Source organism: Ranitomeya variabilis, chromosome 1 (assembly GCF_051348905.1).
Source record: "Ranitomeya variabilis isolate aRanVar5 chromosome 1, aRanVar5.hap1, whole genome shotgun sequence".
Classification (NCBI taxonomy): Eukaryota; Metazoa; Chordata; class Amphibia; order Anura; family Dendrobatidae; genus Ranitomeya; species Ranitomeya variabilis.
The window spans coordinates 1,111,678,439-1,111,698,173 of NC_135232.1; the positions used below are offsets into that span (position 1 = coordinate 1,111,678,439).

The 19,735-nt window shown below is 43.0% G+C and overlaps 1 protein-coding gene across 2 annotated transcripts in view; it reads right to left on the reverse strand.

Annotated features, from left to right (window-relative positions):
• Positions 1-19,735, reverse strand: part of NSD2 (nuclear receptor binding SET domain protein 2) — a 113,376-nt gene that overhangs the window by 60,081 nt on the left and 33,560 nt on the right. The window contains exons 6-9 of one of the 2 annotated variants that reach the window (XM_077280188.1): positions 11,518-11,662; positions 7,445-7,579; positions 5,422-5,522; positions 1,760-1,835 (exon numbers count right to left, since the gene is read on the reverse strand). In XM_077280188.1, the coding sequence (XP_077136303.1) occupies positions 1,760-1,835; positions 5,422-5,522; positions 7,445-7,579; positions 11,518-11,662 (457 nt within the window). The remainder of the gene's footprint in view (positions 1-1,759; positions 1,836-5,421; positions 5,523-7,444; positions 7,580-11,517; positions 11,663-19,735) is intronic. The other variant, XM_077280189.1, reaches the window with a different exon arrangement.

Below are 19,735 nucleotides of genomic sequence, written 5' to 3' on the forward strand. Positions count from 1 at the left end.
AACTACTTGCATCTAGGTTGAAACAGGATTTTCATGATGATGTCAAAGTGTGTTATTACCGAAACGGAAGTAACTCTTTAGCACAATTATTTAGTTGATGGACCAATGATGTACTGTAACAATGTGAACGGCCTCTTTGAAGAACTGAATGTTGCAGATTGGCGATTGTTTATTGACTCATCCCAGAGAAGTTTGAAAGCAGTGTTGCTTCACAATGGTAATATGAAACCATCAATCCCTATTGCTCACTCATGTCATCTGAAGGAAAGTTATGAAAATTGTCAGTTGTTTTGGATGCTATACAATATACGCATCATCAATGGAATATCTGTGAAAATTTGAAAGTGATTGGTCTGCTAATGGGAATGCAAGGAGGTTTCACAAAATATTGTTGCCTCTTATATTTATGGGACAGGATAAATACAGATTATGTGCGTCGTGATTGGGGACAGAGAAACATCTATGCTCCAGGTAGAGACAATGTTCAGCATAATCCTTCAGTTACTCCAACAAAAATCTTTCTTCCTCCACTACATAATAAAGTTAGGATTGATTAAAAACTTTGCGAAAGCCATGGCAGAGACAAATTAACCCCTTTCTGACCTCGGACGGGACAGTACGTCCGAGGTCAGAAGCCCCGCTTTGATGCGGGCTCCAGCACATTTCACAGAAATTATCTCTAAATGATAAGGAATCGAGCTTCACATGGATCTATGAAAACTTCTTAGGAAAAAAAAAAATCTCCAGAATATGTTGAAGGCGATGAACAAGGCGAGAGGTTTCACCAGGACATTGAAGTAATGGAACACCGCTACCAGGGTTTTTGGAATGACTCAATGATGGCATATTACTGTTGGATGTTATATAGGGACAACCCTGAAAAATCGTATCCACGACAGTCTAATGTCAAGCACTTTTAATTTCTGCTCATATTTTGCATGTGAAATTATTTTGGTTCAATAAAAACTGTTTTGTAAGGTGAAGCATTTTTTTTTTCTTTCCTGATATGTAGATTACTGTTTTCTTAATGTTGCCAGTATATTTCCTATACCTTATAATAATGATGCTGCTCCGTGGAAACTATACGTGCTACAGAAAAACGATATACATATTTTAAATCAGGACAAAAAGAGGATTCAGAAAAAGTACAAAATCACCTGTGATGATTACAAAAAGAAAATGTTTTTGTAGATCTGTGTTATGAAATTAAAATGATGCAGCAAAGCTTCTAAACAAAAAGCAAACAAACAAAAAAAAACAAAACACAACAATCTCAGAAACAAGCCAGGACTGCAGGTTAGGCTGGATTGATTGACAGGTCTCTCCTTATACGTGTATAGTGAGGCCCATCAATCAAACCAAAGCTGGACAGGTAGACACCATGGGGAACCTCCAGGGGACACGTGTCCCTATTACCCAGCTCATTTTAATACTATATTTTTTTTTGTGGGGTCGGCTCCACACACCCAAATTTACAGACTGATGTAGAGACCGGCCGCTGGTCCTGACTTGAATCAAACACCCAAAATTAGGGGTCTCAGAGGCCAGACCAGCCGTGATCATAAATTATAAAAAAGGGTCAATCTGTGCAGAAAACCACACTTGGAAGATGTTTTGATATATTGTTATATATTTGTAAGGTGACCACCCATATTTGCCAAAGTAAACTTCTGGGTGGGTGGTCTTTCTCATAGAAGATGGCCAGTATGTAGAATTAATGTCACAAGATATCGGATCTGGAGAAGATGATGTGCGTTACCTGTCTGGGTCCTAACGGGGGCGCTTTCTCTGCTACGACAGGGTCTGGAGGACTTTTCGTTATTGGTCTCCACATTCTAGAGTTTTGGGGAGAAAAAAAAAAGATCAATATTTCTTAACCTTACAGTTCATCAGTATCTTAAAAGCCTATTTCTGCATGAAATGAGCGGCCGATAGGTGAGACGTGGGGGGCAGGGAGGGGGCAACATAAGAATAGTCCCATCATGCCGTACACCTGTCCTTGGCTGCCATCTAGCGGACACACTGCAGAAGGGCAGCCTTCAACCAGCAGCTGCGTAAACAGGAAGTGACATGACGCTGTACCTCTGCAGCATGATGTGCATGGAGAAGGAGGGGGTACAAAAAAAAAAAAAAAAAAAAAGAGGCACAAACTGAAATCTGTGGTGACTGAATCGAAGGACGGGCTTGTGATTGCTGTTTTATTAATGTAGAGCTTATATGTAAACCAGACATTACAGCTCATTCCATTGACGAGATTCCAAGAAGGGGGGGGGGGGGGGGTATGGTAGGAAAAAAACAATTTTTTTAACTTATTATTATCCTTTTAAAATGTCTCCTTTATGGGATTATGGAGAAATTGGAGTCTATTCATGGCAAAAAAAAGGTCTTAGCTGCAGATTTAACTTGCTAATGTGTTACGGAGACATTAGGGGGATTTATTAAAGTTGGGGAAAAAAAACAAAATAACACCAGAAGTTTTCAATAGTCAGAGAATGACTTAAGCAATCGGATTGGCTGCTGTGGGTAAAGGTGCCACATTTATATGTGCAGTGTATACCCGGGGATCCAGGCCACCCGATCTGCCAGGAAATCTGCCGCCACTCCAGTCTGCACTGGTAGTAAATCTGCGGGAACCTTGTGACTTACAGATCTGTGCAAGGAGGAGGTCATTTGGCCTTTTCCCCAGGCTTGGACTGGATAGCTGCATCCTTTCCGCTGCTACAGATCCGGTGCTGGCCATGTAGACATATTGCACGGCGTACCACTTCTAAAGAACGCCATTTGTGTCATCTCTGCAAACAGTTTTCTGCATACACACGGCTGGAAAGGGCAGAACAATCCTGCAGACCTCTGAAATATCTCACTCACCCAGAATCTGCAGAGCGCTGCACGCAGAAAGGAAGGTTTGTTTTTTCTAAGTGCGTTTAATTTTTTTTAAACTATTTAATTTTTTTTTTAACTGCATTTAGTCTTATTACTTTTATAAGAGCATTTTTTTTTAAGTGCATTTAATTTACGTGAATTTAAGTGATTTTTTTTATTTTTTAAGAGCATTTTTTTAGTTAACAGCATTTAATTTTTGAAAGTGTATTTAAGTGTATTTATTTTTATAAGTGCATTTAATATTTTTTAAGTATTTTTTCCACTTTTTAAGCGCATTTAAATTTTGTATTTCTAAGTTTTTTTTACTGCATTTACCATAGTTGATTTTACATTTGTATAGTGCATTTAAATTTTATGTTTGTTTTTTAGTTAACTGCATCTAATTTTGTATTTATTTTTAAAGAGGTAAATTGGGGAAAATTGCAATAAAAACGGTTGCAATGTGGGAATAAAACCACCCCTCCCATCAGTAGTATTATAAATTAGTATGTAAGAGTGAATGATTCTCCAAGCGATTCGGAGGTCTTGCGGCTACATGTGGTACTACAGGACAGGATATGGTTTTATTATTATACATTTTTATTATTAGAAGGACTGATTATTGTGAGGTATAACACTTATAGGATATATAGGGTCTGGACGGGTGCAGCAGGATCTGTTGTCTTACAAGATTGGATAGTAATATACTGTAGCAGTGAGAATACATGGGGGGGCTTTGATCAGTTGCTTCTACAATGTTGAGGGTACATTTAAAACTTAAGGGGGTAATATTTTTTCATACATGCATGTATTTGGGGCTTAAATCATTTTTGCAAATTGGGTTTCATTAAGAATTTTGCACCATTTGACTTCCCTAGTCTCTGTGCTGCACCGACTGCAGAATGAGTTAACTAAGAATCTGTCAGTGAGCTCAGCCTGGTGGGAGATCTTGTAACTCTAAAAGGAGTCAGACGGCAGTATAACTTGGGCAACGATCACAATGGCCGGCGGCTCTGCCGACCAGAAAGTGACAGCTGCATAGGAATACATGAAGAGATCAGGTCAGGAGAGCCGACGGCCAGGCCATGATCCTCGTCCGCCGTGTGACTCTTCCCCAAGGCTGTGGTTCCTACAAAAGAATGAAAGTATGAAAACCAAAAATCTATTTAAAACCCGAAATATCATAAAAAAAAAAAAAAAACCCGTATAAAACGTTTCAGGAAAAAAAAAAAAAATACCACTGTTGTCTGTAAGACGTCATGAGCTCATTTAAGGCTATATGCCCACGTTGCAGAATCTTTGCAGAATTTTCCTCATCCAAACCGTACTCCCTTGCCAGGAAATCCGCTTGCATTTTTTTTGCGTATTTGTTGTGTTTTTCTCGCGTTTTTAGTCATACGTCCCAATACCATTCTTTAGCGGCAAAATCGCCGCAATTCTGCAAAATTAATGAACATGCAGCGGAAAAAAAAAGCAGCATGGGTACAACAATGCGGAACGCCATTAAAAATAATGGGATGCGTTTTGAAAGCTTTTCCGCAGTGGAAAAATGCTGCGAAAACACAACGTGGGAACACAGCCTGAGACTGTCGAAAACGTCAGTGGAAATCGCTTCTGGAAACTCTTCCACATTCAGGAGTTTCTCATTTTCTAAAAGCGGTTTTAAAAGACTTTTTGCAGCATTTTGATTGGACGGCACCTAGTTTGGAGCATGAGCTTTTTTGCCCAAAGTGGAACAAAAAAAAACTATCAAAAACACAGAACAGATGAAGAACAAAGTGGTTTGACAATAGACATAAAGAGGTAGTCTTCAGCGATTCCTCAGGCAGTTTTTCTTTGGAATGGATGCACTGGACAAAAAAAAACCCTCCTGTTTTAGGATCCCACACCACATCAAAGTTGATTGAACAAGGCCTGTAAAAGCCGTTCAACTTTGATGTGGTCATAAATCAGCACAGCAGAGCCAAGAAAGACATATAAAATTTTGCCAACTTTCCCATCAGACTGAGCTCACTCATGGATTCTTAGTTAACTCCTTCTGCAGCCAGCATTACACTTATGGAAGAGAAATTGTTAATGAAGTCCAATGGCCAAAATCATTTTTTTTTAGCCCAAAAGACATGCATTTACGGAAATAAATAAATAAAATGATTGTCCATAAAGATTGATTTAGATTAGATTGATTTAGACTTCCGCCAGTCTTTGGTAACCGATGTAAAGCTACGTTAAATCGGTCACATGGCACTTGTTCTGCATAAAGAAGAATGATCCTGTGTAAAAGTAACCTGGAGATTTAGGCTCACCACGATGTTGTTGAAGTCTACCAGTGTGACACTAGGAAAGGGTTAAAGCCAAGTGACAAACCTTTTGTCACTGAGCAAATCTCATAAGATCGCCATTATGTGCTGTATCAGTTTGGCAGTGAATGTAATATTTTTCCTCTGTGTTCACAGTTATACAACGGGCTTCTTCCCAACGGCTGCACAATGTCGTCGTCGGCTGCAGGGTTAGATCTACTTTGTTAGTATATTACTACTATGGCAGATGGAAAGACGTTACCTTCTGAGTCTGGGTCCTGAGCCTCTTCCTAGGAGCCGCTTCCTCGTCGGGGGCTTTGCCGTCCGCCTCTATGTGGCTTCGTGTGTTTTCATGCAATCTACCTTTAGAGGGAGGTTGTGAAACGTGTATGAAAATCCCAGGAATAAGAAAGGTGCTCCTCTCCAGCCCCTCATATAACATTCGGTCACATTTTATATGCCAGATCTAATAGCAAGTAGGCCTTTTTTTTCCTGCATATATGTAAAAGATGATAGCAGCAAAGCAGTCCCCAGCGGACAGGTCCGAGGCTTACGCCATAAATGTATGATCCATTGGTACGCCAACAATTGCCAGAGCTGCCCCAATTGGCTTTTCCATGGAGAAAGCACAACATTTTCTGCCAGTCTGGGGGTGGGAGGTGGGGGCATACTGCACTTTTAATGCATTATTTTTGGTACCCTGCCAAATGGATCATACATTAAAGTCTAAAGTTTGAACCCTAGGGGGTCTAGGTGCATGATTGCTAAACAACAAAGGGGGCAAATGAGCCGATCACCAGACCCCCCCCCCCCATCTATCAACCCTGGGAGTGAATCCATTTAGGACACCAAAAAAAAAAGGAAAAACCAGAGCACTGGGGAATTTCAAAATATCTGGTGGAGCTATGCAGGATGTGTGCGCGGAGGGGGCTGGCTGGTTCATATCAAGCCAGCCAATGTATAGGAAATAGGGAGTAATTAGCGCTATTTTATACGATTCCAAATCTTACTATGTGCATGGTACTGGGTTGTCCATTTCTTGCAAATGAGTTTAGTTATAAAGTTTGCATTTTCCATTATTCTAAATTATTATTAATATTTATCATTTTAACAGGTTGTGGCTTCCTGCACATTGAGCTTTGATGTGGTCATAAATCAGGCAAGAGGTGATCACAATATAAAAAAAAAAAAAAAAAAGAGACAAACTCCCCATCTGACCAATTCTCAGTTAACTCACTCTGCAGCTAAAGCAAGACAGCGCAATACAGAAGCTGCAGAATGCAAAACGGTGCAAATAAATGTCATCTCTGCTTGAAATTGGAAACACATGGATACACAAGATAAATCGGCACAGTGTTGCATTAAAAGGTGCACTTATCTGGAATTCATCCGGCGCTGTGGTTTTTCCTTGTACTTTTTCGGCTACTAGGTGGCTCGTATGTATGTGTAGTGTGCACAAAGACAGGACGTAAAGCAACGCCAGGTAAAAGGTCAATTGTTTTATTTATTGCTGGCTAAGGTCACCCATTTAAAACCTTAAAGAAAGTGAAAGCGTCGGATGCACAGCATATAAATAATCACAGTTTTCCTTCCGTCATCATCATCATCATCATCATCACTGTGTTTAGCGTGATTTTTTCCGGTAATACATGCGACTCGGATAAGTGTCCGCCCCGCGCACAAAGGAAGAAGAGAATGGGAAGGAAACTTTTGTCATCTCGGACATAGCTAGCATAGTTGCAACAACCACTATAGTTACTCCATGTAAGAAAAAACAGATGAAATGACTTTGTTTATTAGGATGGACAGGTTTACCATTAGGGAGGACCACTGTGCCGATACAACGTGTGACTGCACAACGAAGGGGAAAGGGGAAAAAGAACCACGAGAACAGAAAAAGAAAAAAAATATATATATTTTTTTTTGACAAGCAGTCTCTTCATAAGGAAGCCGTACGACAGTAAAAAGTACAAGTGTGTGTCCAGAAGCCGGCGACCTCGGAGAAAGCGAGCTCCTCGGCACCGGACTCGGCTTAATATCTAACTGGACGGGAGTATATATATATATATATATCCAAAAGAGATGCTGAACCAAACTCTGCAACTTTGTGATATTACATGCAGTTGTGAGTGGTGTTTTTTTTTTTTTTTTAAAAAAAGGGTTAAAAAATAATAAATTGGGGAAAAACATAAAATAAAGAAGTTAGAAGAACCCATCTCTACGCTCCATTTACAAAGAATTCCATTTCTGATCGGAAGTGAACGGACAACATGAATTTCATTTACTTCTTGATCTCCTCTCTGGTCGCTCTTCGCACACATTTCGCTCGACGTCCTCCGTGGCGCTCTTCTGCTTTGTACCTTGGAAGGATACAGAAGTTTTTTTTGTTTCATTGTTCGCCAATATTCCATGACAAATTGCTGAGAAAAAGGGCAAAAAAAAAAATTCACTGCTCCAATGGTGAGATACTATGATCAAAGGGGGCGGGAGGACGGACCGCCAGAAATGCTTTTAGGGTGGCCTGAGATACAAAGTAAAGTTTTTTATGGGTCGCTACCTACAAGAGACATTTTTCTTCTGAAGGACCAGCGCCAATTTACAGACTTGCCAGGATGCCGGCCCCCTTTGTGTATGTGAAGGGGACCGGCTGACGGTCTCGTGTCATTTACAGTCACATTTCATTGTATTATTTATTTATTTTTTTTTGGGGGGGGGGGCCTTATAGCAGCATTTTATAACCTAAAAAGACTTTATGCTGGACCCTGGGTGTGGTATTAAGCCGACTTAAAGAGGAATTCCCATCTCCAAAATCCGATCCCATTATGTAGTAAGTGTAATAATATTAGCAAATCCCTTCAATTAGAAGTGTAGCATAGTCTTTTTTTTTATTCGCTGTCTCTTTCCTCATGTGAAGGCATTGCAGGACCTTAGGTATCCATGGTTACATCCACTGATGAAGTGACAGTTAGCTAGTTGCTAGTGGTCGTAACCATGGATACCTAAGCTCCTGCAATGTCTGCCCATGAGGAAAGAGACAGAGCAAATCAGAAAAACTATACTACATTTCTAATTAGAGGTATTTGCTAATATTATTACATCTACTACATGTTGGGATAGGATCTTGGAAATGGGAATTCCCCTTTAAGGACACAAGAGGTAAAGAAAATTGAAAATTAAAGGGTTGTCCAGCTAAAAAAAAAAAAAAGTCTTAACCCATCTCTTCCCATCGCAGCAAAGTTCAGCTGTTTATTTTCACTCCCCTTCTTCCAAGAGCCTTAAAGGGGTATTCCCATCTCTAAGATTCTATCCCAATATGTAGTAGATTTGGAGTTACCTTTTTTTTTTTTTTTTTTTTGCTTCGGGTTACATAACTTTACAACTAGAAAGATTGGACTTGTATGGATGAGGAGACAATTTTTTATGCATATATTTTTAACAGGAAAAAAAAAAGTCTCTTGAAATTTTAGGATTTGTTTTTAAATATTTCAAAAACATTTTTTTTATTTTTTCATACTTAAGGGACTTGAACCTGTGATCGTCCGATCACTTGTTCTATATACTTCAATACCACCATCTCAGTATATAGCTAAAATCTCAGTCTCTTACAGCTTGAGTCAGGGAACGCACACCTTAAATACCGCTGTTCGAAATGGTCAGCAGCATTTAAAGGGGTTAGCAGCAGTGATTAGAGCTAGCTCCGCTCGCTGCTGCTACAGGCAGAAGCCGGATGTGTAACACAGCCTGCATGTACAAGATATGGTGCGGGCTCGGCTCCTCAGCCTAATCCAAATACCAGCAAACAGATTGACAAACCCAAGTTTCTGTGACAATGGAGGCCTCCTCTAGATTAGTAGGCCATATGAAGGCATGCAATTACACTTTAGCTGGACAATCCCTTTAAAAAGGGGTCTTACAACTAGATATATGCCATAAAAGACTAATCAGGGGTGGGAACAGAAATTAGTTCCCATTACTAGACCCCCAAAACAGGTTTTTAAACTTATCCTATTAACTTGAAATATTCATTTCCTAAAAAGGAGCATCAGAGATTGATAAATGTAAACTGTCGCCCATGTTCAGCCGCCTCTATATCGTACTTGCACCGAGAAGTGTTTCTTCCCTCCGTTTAAAAAAAAAAAAACAAACAAAAAAAAACTCTATTTGCATTTGGATAAAATAACTGCCCACATAGTATAATGGATAGAGCTCGTAAAAACAATCACTTTTGTAATTTACTGCTTGTTAAAATTTGCAGCCGTTCTTGAGATATTAACATTTGTTTAAAAGCTCATTGCCCTGGAGACCGACCATGGCTGATAAGCAGCAGAGATGGTCGGTCTCCTAGGCAACGAGTTAGAAGCATTAGTGTTAATATCTCAGGAACAGATGAAAATTTTAACATGCAGTAAATTGCAAAAGTGATTGTTTTTACGAGGACTATCTGACAATATTGATATCTAGGAAGATGGGAATAACCCTTTAACTCATAATGGATTATTTCGAAATGAGACTTGTATTTTTTTTTTAGCCTTATTGACCACTTAATAAGCAGCATTTTTAAGCCGTAATTTTAAAGTTTTCTGTTCACGTAGCAGCATAAGGGGTTGTTTTGTGAGTGAAAAGTGGTGCTTTATATACATGCCCCATAGTGGTGCTATTTTTTTATGGCCTCTTATTTGGGTGGGGGGAGGGTGAAAATCAAAATCAGCCACCCCAATTGTTTTAATGTGCTTTTTCACTGCTGTTCAACATTATTTTATGTCTTATTCTGATTGCGGTGGTAACCAAGGATAATATTTTTAGATTAAACTTGTTTTCCTTTAATTGTAGACTCAGCCCTGATTTTTTTTCTCCCATGACATTATAGTTTTCCCTTTTGCTGGAGCATTTTTTGTTAGAAATCTTAATCCTCTGTTACTCCTCCTTCATTCACTTCTAGGTGTTTTATCTATCCACTTTTATTTAAAAAAAAAAAGCTGGACTTCTTGTGCCACCTTTAGGAAATAGCAATCTTAAGGGGGTTAAGCACTAATTGGCATTTTTTTGTTATAAAAATGTATATATTTGGGGCTATAATAAATATTTTTTTAACAATTGGGTTTCATTAACAATTTAGCACAATTTGACTTTTACAGGCTGTTTCCCAGAGCATTCAACTTTGTTGTGGTCTATGGTAATCTCAGAAAAAGACAAAAACTCTCCAATCCGTCAATGAGAGGGAACTCACTGATGAATTCTCAGTTAACTCATTCTGCAGCCAGAAATAGGAAATGCAATACGAAGGCTATAGAAAAAAAAGGTGCAAAATTTCTAACGTAGCCCAATTATAAAAATGATTTTTTTTAGCCCTAAATGCATTTAAGGGGAAATAAAAAAAAAAGTGTCCTTGGAGTCAATGTCTGCAACACAACGAAGACCAAGTCTCCTTCCATCTGCATTCAGATGTTTCACGGTACTTGCCCCTCATCAGCGCAGAACAAGGGTCTGGGTCAGAGACCACGGACTTGAGTCTAGAAGGGGTGGTAGGGACTGCCAGAGAGATAATTTGCAGCCTCCATAAGAAAAAAAACCTACACTCCCCATTTCCAGGAGGAGTAACAGAGGGACAACACAAGGAACATTTATTTTATGGGGCGAGCAGACTTATCCACTTACGTCAACCGCCCACAGACAAATGTACATTTTACATAAGGTGTGAAGGCGCCCCTTTAATGAAGTGGTCTTAAAGGCATTGCACTTAACCTTTCAATAAAGAGCTAACTAAACGGCGGTTACAGGAAACAGCAGCGTTATAACGGTGAGGCGGGTTACAGCTCCAGATAACGGCCGTACATATTATACAGAATATATTCGGGTCGTATAGCCATCGTGGGTGCCATTTTTGTTTTTTTCTAACTAAAAATGGCAGCAAAAGCTGCGGCAGAACCACAACGTGTGTGTATAATTCCTTTAGTAAGAAAAATGAATAATTACATAAATTGAACTAAAAATATGCAGTCAGGCGCAAAAAAAAAAAATTGGTACAGACGCTTCCAATATGGCGGAAAGCATCTCGGCCAAATGTAAAAACCAGGAAAGGGAGGATTTTTGTTGTTTTTTTTTTTTTTTTTTTCTTTCCTCCCGTTGGCTTTTTTTTTTTTCATTGCTATAAAATAGACTCTACATCTGCGTTATACGTAAAACAATAGAAGAGGAGGACGAGGAGGAGATGTAACTACGTCAGCGGGAACATACAAAACAATGGCCGATAGATATAGTAAAAGGGATTAGTAGAAAGGTGGGGTTTTTTTTGCTCCCATTTAAAAGCATGATGAAAGCTATTTAAATGCCTTAGAGTACAGTGCAGTATCATGTTTACCAGAGTCTTCTTCAGATTTGGGCGAGGTGATTATGGCAAACTTTGTATTATAGCGGGCTTTTTGTTTATCGCTGAGCATGTTCCATTGTGACTCGAGTAACTCTTCGATCTCTTCGCTGGAAGCGTCGGGATGTTCGCTTATTACCTAGGGAAGGGAGAGAAGGGGGAAGAGTTCACAAAAATCACGGCAAATCCTTCTACATACACGTGTGGCACTGACAATTGAGGAACTCCAACCTTATACGATACGGACAGTGAGGGTTTTATTTAAAATGCTACACATCACCCATTTTTTACCATTTAACAGCATACACTGATTGTTTTTTTTCAGTTGACCTTTGCAAAATCCCTTTCTCGTTGACTACATTGGGGGAGGAAACAGGTATACGACTTGCGGAAAGGAAGCTTGCCATCGAGTAGAAGTAAAAAAAAAAAAAAAAAAAAAAAAGCTTTGGCGGCGACACCTGGTGAGCTATACCCGCTGCTCCTCAGACATCAGGAGCAAGGCTTAGTGCCAAAGCAGTGGGAGAGTAACACAAAAAACATTCACTAGGAAAAACAAAACTAGGAATCAATATCACTTGAAACCAGGAAATAAAAATCACAGACAACCAGAACGGACCCCAGGACCAAGGACAGAGGGGATTCTCCACCACCACTGTATTCAACGAGATACAGGAAAGATATATATCTTGGTACCGTGTTAGCCAGTAGATTGAGGACTCTCAATTCTAAACATTTTTCAACGAGATAGGGATTTTACAGCAAGTACAAAAAGAGGGATTTTTGGTATTCACCTTAAAAACTCTTTCTTGGAGTCTTCATTGGGGGACACAGGTAACCATGGGTGTATGCTGCTGTCGCTAGGAGGCCGACACTAGGCAAAAAAGGAAAATAGCTCCTCCCCAGCAGTATACACCCACCGACAGGCACCAAGTATCTCAATCTTAAAGCAGTAGGAGAAGCAACCCAAACTCAACATATGTACCAACCCAACAACAAAGGCCCATAGACCCAAAAGCGATCCCCTAATGAAGGCTCCAAGAAAGATTTTACGGTGAGTACCAAAAATCGCTCTTTACTGCTTCATTGGGGGACACTGGTAACCATGGGGCTTCCCAAAGCAGTCCCAAGGGTGGGAACAGAAAGAATGCAAAGAAAAAGGACTTCGGTCAGCCGGTGCGTAAACGCCGCCTGCAGCACCTTCCTTCCCAGGCCTGCATCAGACGAGGTATGGGTATGAACCCCGCACAATCTCGCAAAAGGTGTGCAAGGACGACCAGGAAGCGTTCTTACAAATCAGTAGAGCCAAGGTCTGGTGACGAACGGCCCAGGAAGCCCCCACGGCCCGAGTGGAGTGAGCATTCACCCTCGGAGGAGGCTGTATGTCCTGAACGTGGCATGCCTCCAGTATTGCCAAACGAATCTAACAAGCAATAGTGGACTTAGAAGCTGGGAGCCCCCTACGACGACCTTCAGAGAGGACGAAAAGGGCATCGGATTAACAAAAGGAAGCAGTCCTTGAGAGGTAGACTCAGATAGATCTGACCAGATCTATCTTGTGGAGGGACTTCTCCAGGGGATGGACCCGAGAGGGACATAGAAAAGGAAAGACAATGTCTTCATTGATGTGAAATGAAGAGACCACCTTAGGTAGGAGGGAACAGGCCTGAGAACTACCTTGTCCTGATGTAGAATCAGGAACAGGGAACGGTAGGACAATGCCGCTAACAAACTCTCCTGATGGTTGTAATGGTGCCTAAAAAGGCAACTTTCCATGACAGGAGAGAAAACAAAATATCCTGAATGGGCTCAAAAGGAACATGCTGGAGCGCGCCAAGGACAAGGTTAAGATCCTATTACATTATTTATGTAAGCCACGGCCGTGTCGTTGTCCGACTGTATGCAGAGCAGCTGGCCTGTGAGGTGGGTCTGCCAGCGGCGAAGGTCAAGGAAAATTGCTCAGATCTAAAGGAGATTAATGGGGAGAGTGGCTTCTTGGGCGTTCCAGCGGCCCTGTGCTGTGTGATGTAGAAAGAAAGCTCCCTAACCGAGGAGACTGGCGTCGGTGATGACGACCTGCCACTGGAGAGGAAGAAAGGACTTCCCGCGTAGGACTGAGGCTGATAGCATCCACCAGGTCAGGGACTGCCTCATCTTGAAGCAGAAGCACGGGCCGATCCAGGGAGACGGTCATTTTGTCCCAAGCCGACAAGAAGGCCAGCTCAAGAGGACAGGTATGGAACTGGGCAAACGGAACGGCTTCCATGGCGGCAATCATCTTTCCCAGAACGCTCATGCAGGAGTGTAGTGGAAGAGGAGCTGGTTGCTTTAGCGTGTGGATCGCCTGGCAGAGGGATGAAAACTTCTCCTTTGGAAGGAAGACACAGGCTTTGGTTGTGTCGAACCTCATACCCAGGAACACCAGGTGCTGAGCTAGGGTCAAGGAGGACTTCTCTCTGTTGATCATCCATCCGAGTTGGATTAGAGTGTCCAGAGAGAGCAGAAGACTCTGGTCGCAGTCTCGGCAGGACGGCCCCTTGATCAGAAGATTGTCCAAGTAAGGAATTAGGAGAATCCCCTTCGAAGGATGGAAAAAAACAGCTACCATGACCTTCATGAACACTCTGGGGGCAGAGGCCAGGTCGAAAGGAAGGGCCGTGAACTGATGAGGATTCTCCTGGATTGCAAACCGTAGGAATCTCTGATACTAAGCCAAAATGTTTGCATTGCAGAAATGCACTCCATCCTGAAACGGTGGGTCCGAACATGACGGTTCAGTCGCTTGAGTCCAAAATCGGACTGAGCAATCTGTCTTTTTTCGGGACTACGAAAAGATTGGGAGTAGAACCCTGAAAACTGTTAGCAGGGAACAGACAGCCTGAAACGGATGTCTTGGCGGGAGAGACGGAAAGAAATGCTTTCCTGGGGAAGGGGGTAGAGAAAAGTGGATTTTGTAACCAGAAGTGACTCTCTCTTTGACCCAGGCGTCGACCACCGACAACCAATGCGTCCTGGAAGAGAACAAGTCGGCCTCCCACCCTGGAAAGATTCCAGGGTGAGGGGAGACCCGTCAAGCCGAGTTGAACCTGTTGGCGCAAGATCCTGAAGGCTTGGAAGAGCGACTCTTTGTTCGCCAGTGAGAAGCTGGTTTGAAGGACGGCTTCTTCCTTTCCCCCTGGGCAGAAGAGCGGTCCTGTTGTGAGGAGGTCCCTGAAGAAGAGGGGCCGAAAGAAGCAAAATTGAAGAGACCGCTTCATATTGAAAGGGTGCTTAGGTTTGGACTGAGGCAGCAAGGTGCTCTCCCCGCTGGTAGCATCCGAAATTATTTGATCCAGCTTGGACCCGAAAAGTCTAGAGCCCTGGAAGGCTAGACCAGTGAGGAACTTTTTTCATGGTGGATCTGTATTCCACGCTTTCAACCAGAGGATGCGGTGTATAGCAAAGATGTTGCTAGAAGCCCTGGCAGAGCAACCTGCCGCATCTAAGGAAGCAGACAAAAGATATTTGCCGGCATGGGTAATCTGACCTGCCAAATCCGCCATCTCCTCCGGAGGAGCTGCCGCTAGAATACCCGGATTAAACATTTTTACCCAGGTAGACAGACTTTGTCACCCAGGGGAGGCAAAAATGGGGCAGAGGGAGGCACCAGCTACTTCAAAACCGATTTAGCCAAGGATTCAATCTGTCTATTCGTAGAATCCTTAAGAGATGCACCGTCCGGTAGAGGCAATTGTCTTAGAAAACAGGCGAGAAACCGGTGGATCCACGTTAGGGGATTCTGCCCACTTACCAATGAGGTCTGGACTAAAAGGGATAGAGCATGTCAAGATGCTTCCTTCCTGGGAAACGATTCTCAGGGTGTTCCCAGTGTTTAGATAAGATTGCTTCAAACTTCCTGTGATTAGGGAAATTCTGGGAAGGACGTTTTACCCGTTTGAAGGAAACGGAGTGCTCCTGAGCAGGTGCCTCGTCCTCCTTTAGGCTCAAAGTTTGGGTAATTGCCAAGATGAGGCTATGTACTATATCCTGCAACTTTGAGGTCTGGTCCGTATCGGACTCGACTTAGAATCCCCATCCGACCTAAAATCCGCCTCCGGGGAGGGATAATGGGGTGAAGAATGCATCCAGGAGTATGCAGAGGGACCGGAGAACCAGAGGAAGAACTGGAAAGAGACCGCTTCCTTTGAAGCCAATTTGTCCCTGTGAAGGTCGCAGTCAGGTGCGTGTGAATCACCGTTGGAGGTGTTTAAAGCACTTGTGGCTTTAGAAAAATGTGGAAGTCGCTCCAGGACCTGGACCAGGGACTGTGAAACTTTTGTCAGGTAGGAGACTGACAGACATGGCAACAGCCCACTCTGGAGGGAGGGGTGTGCTCTCATCCCAGGTGTTAGAGGGCTCGTGTGGGGCAGACATGGTGGTGGGGCTGCAGGACTGGCAGAAGGGGGGAGGGCTGGCCTGAAGACCACTTCTTTTTGCAGAGTGCACAGGCGTAGTGAATTACAGTGGCCTTAGAGGGGCATGAAGAAACCTCTCAAAGGTTGGGCATAAGTTGAGCCTTGGGGATACTGCTGAGAAGGAGCCCAGACAAAAAGAATCAGAGCATACCTGATGCCAGCGATGACCAGCAGAAAAAGCTGTGAAAGCCGTGTTCCCCTGTGAGCAGAGAATCGGCAAATCTGAGAAGCGCAGAATACAGCGGTATCCCCCCGTGTGCAGAGCGTCCTCTGGTCTGCAGTGAGCGCACAATATGGTGACGTACTAAGCCAGATGCAGGCTCACTGCGTCACCCGCAGGCTTAAGTCTGCCGGCCGGTGAAAGGAAAAGCTAACATCCTATTGGCTGAAATGCTGGGGGCTTGAACAACCTGAGAGATCTGCCGGCCGACCAAAATCAAAAAAGCCCCCTGCAATTGTCTGATACGCCGTGGGCAAGATGGTGCAGAAGACTGCATCAATCCCTTAAAAGAAGGGGGAAGGTCACCGCTGGTAACCGCCGTCTTCCTCCCAGCCCTCTCCGAGGAGAGGGGTGAGGAGGGGAAAAGGCAAGGACTGGCCACCGGAATCACCCGTAAGGGTGACAGGGAATAAAGTCCTGCCTGTGGGTCTGAGAGTGGGCGGTGTGGGGGACACAACACTGCTCCCTTGGTCGCATACGTACGGGAAAACAGGGTGAGAAATTACACCCCGTTACCCTAAGAAAAAGGAACCTGAAAAATAAAATGAAAGATTATCAAACACAGAATCTTCAAAGGAAAATGCAAATCTGGGAGCAGATCCAGGTCCACCTCCTACAGCCACTAAGCTTAAACTGAGGTACCTGGCGCCCGTCGGTGGGTGTATACTGCTGAGGAGCCATTTTCCTTTTTTGCCTAGTGTCAGCCATGGTTACCTGTGTCCCCCAATGAAGAGATAAAGAAATCCCAATTTTTGTAATAGCATTAAGGGGACACATGACCGGGGAAGGGTGTCCTAGAACAGCTAACGATGTGCACCACCTAGCAGACAGTGCCATATTACAACTTACACCTAAAGCTGGCATAGGATGAAACCATAGAGTAGATTTAGAAGTTGGTGGAGGTGTGGACAGAGGCCCAGGTGGCAGAGTCTTGCAGATTGGTAAAACAGAGGTCTAATGCTTGATCGCCCAGGAGGTCCCCGATCGCCCTTGTGAAATTAAACCAGAAGCGTGCAAATTTGTCATTGGCCTTTAGGGGTTCCACAATAGCATAACTGAATCATTTGGAAATGGTCGTCTTGGAGGCCGATCGTTTCTGATGTGGTTCTCAGCCTGGATGGTCGTATCTTGGCACCGTTCAGCTTGAAAACTGTTTATCGCGGACATGGATTATGGCGTGGGACAGAACATTGGACAGGTGAGGGATATCGTTTTTTATTTTATTACAGTATTACAGTGTCAGCAAATTGAGATTCTGTTTTGGCTTTTATCCCAAGTCATGAGACAAGGCTCGTTAACGGGTCGACATTGACTGTTAGGATCGCTACTTCCAATAGGTGGCACTAGAGTTCTAGTCCACTTGCTCTCTGAAGAGACAATTTGCATATTTCCCAGAGGAGCATTGCGGCTTTAAGTCTCCTCATCTCCACATGCTTAGCATGTCACTCTCCGCAAGGAGAAATGATACATCTTATTTTATTACAGGAAACTTTGGATTCACTATAATGGGCGTTAGGGGAGTATAACTTATTTTAAAATAAAGTAAAAGTGTGTTTTTTTTATTTCAAATAAAGGACTTTATTCTGGCTTTGTCTTTATTTACTGTACTACTATAGGATTAGTAATGGATGGGTCTCTTCTAGAAGCTTTTCCATTAGTGGGCTTGATGTCCCCAGATAATACAAAAGGTGACATAAACCCCACAAATATGAACCCGACTTGCCACCACCACAGGGCAAGTAGGAAGAGTGGGGCAAAGTGCCATAATTGGCGCATCTAATAGATACACCTTTTCTGGGCTGTTGCGGGCTGCTATTTTTAGGCTGAGGGGGGCAATATCCATGGCCCCTTACAGCCCCCAGCTGTCCGCTTTAGCTTGGCTGGTTGTTAAAAATGGGAGGGGGGGGGGGGGGGGGAAGGGACCCAAGCCATTTTTTTAACAGTATTTAAATAGTTAAAATGGTGTGAGGATCCCTCTATTCTTGATAACCAATCTTGCTGAAGCGGACAGCTGAAGGTTGCAGCCCACAGCTGTCAGTTTTGCCTTACTGGTTATCAAAAAAATACAGTGGAAACCAACACCTTTTCTTTAAAAAAAAAAAGAAAAAAATTAAATTATTTATTTATTTACAGCGCAGGTGCCGGCTGATAAATACTCCCATCAGCCGCCGCCTGCTCTTGGTGTTATAAGCAGCAGGCATAAGCTGATGGGAGTAGTAGTCCCGTCAGCCGAAGCCAGTGACCGGAGGTAAACTTTTTACCTCCAGTCACAGTTGCGTGCTCACGATATGATAGTGTGGGAGCCGCGGCTCTCTCACCTGTGGTAATGAGTTTACCGCCGATCAAAGGGAGTGTTTGCCACGCTGTCATGCACATGACAACATGGCAAACACTGGATATTTGGCCCCCCCATTCAAGTGACTGTTCCGCCAGACCCGAACATCCAGGGGTTCGCCCATCACTACATCAGTCATTGTACTGAAGGAGGTGATCTGTGACATCACCTGTTGTGAATGTTAGATCATATCTTGTGTTATCTACTGTACATGGAGGTGTTATCAGTAGTGATGAGCGAACGTTCTCAGATAACGTGTTATTAGAGCATGCTCGGGTGTTATTCTAGTATCTTGGACGTGCTCAGATAACATGATCAAGTCCCTTCGGCTGCATGTCTCGCGGCAGTAGATAGCCTCAATACATGAGGGAATTGCCTAAAAGGCATGTGTAGCGGCTGTCTACCGCCACTAATCATACAGCTGCAGGGTCTCGAATTATCCGAGCATGCCCAAGATACTCACATGCTCTAAACGCGTTATCAGATCATGTTCACTCATCACTAGTTATCAGTCACTGTACAGGAGGAGGAGGTGAGCCGTGACATCACCTATTGTGAATGGTGGATCCTGTGTTATCTACTGTATATAGAGGTGTGATCAGTCATTGTACAGGAGGAGGAGGAGAGCTGTGATATCAACTATTGTGAATGGTGGATCCCGTGTAACCTACTGTACTACTGTATATAGAGGTGTCATCAGTCACTGTACAGGAGGAGGTGAGCTGTGACATCACCTATTGTGAATGGTGGATCCTGTGTTATCTACTGTATATAGAGGTGTTATCAGTAATTGTACAGGAGGTGGTGAGCTGTGACATCACCTATTGTGAATGGTGGATTCTGTGTTATCTACTGTATATAGAGGTGTGATCAGTCATTGTACAAGAGAAGGAGGTGAGTTGTGACATCACCTATTGTGAATGGTGGATCCTGTGTTATCTACTGTATATAGAGGTGTTATCAGTCAATGTACAGGAGGAGGAGGTGAGCTGTGACATCACCTATCAAGATTGGAGGATAATGTGGCATTTGCTTTGTATCATACACTACTATCACCTGAAAGTGGTCAGTTTCCTGTGACTTTTCCGAATAAATGCCGTGGTGGAGGCTAGCTACTATGAGGTTTCCCATACACTACACACGAGAGGGGATTCCTGCTCTCTGGTTTCTATGCAAAACATCCTCAGAAGCAGCAGGAAAAACATT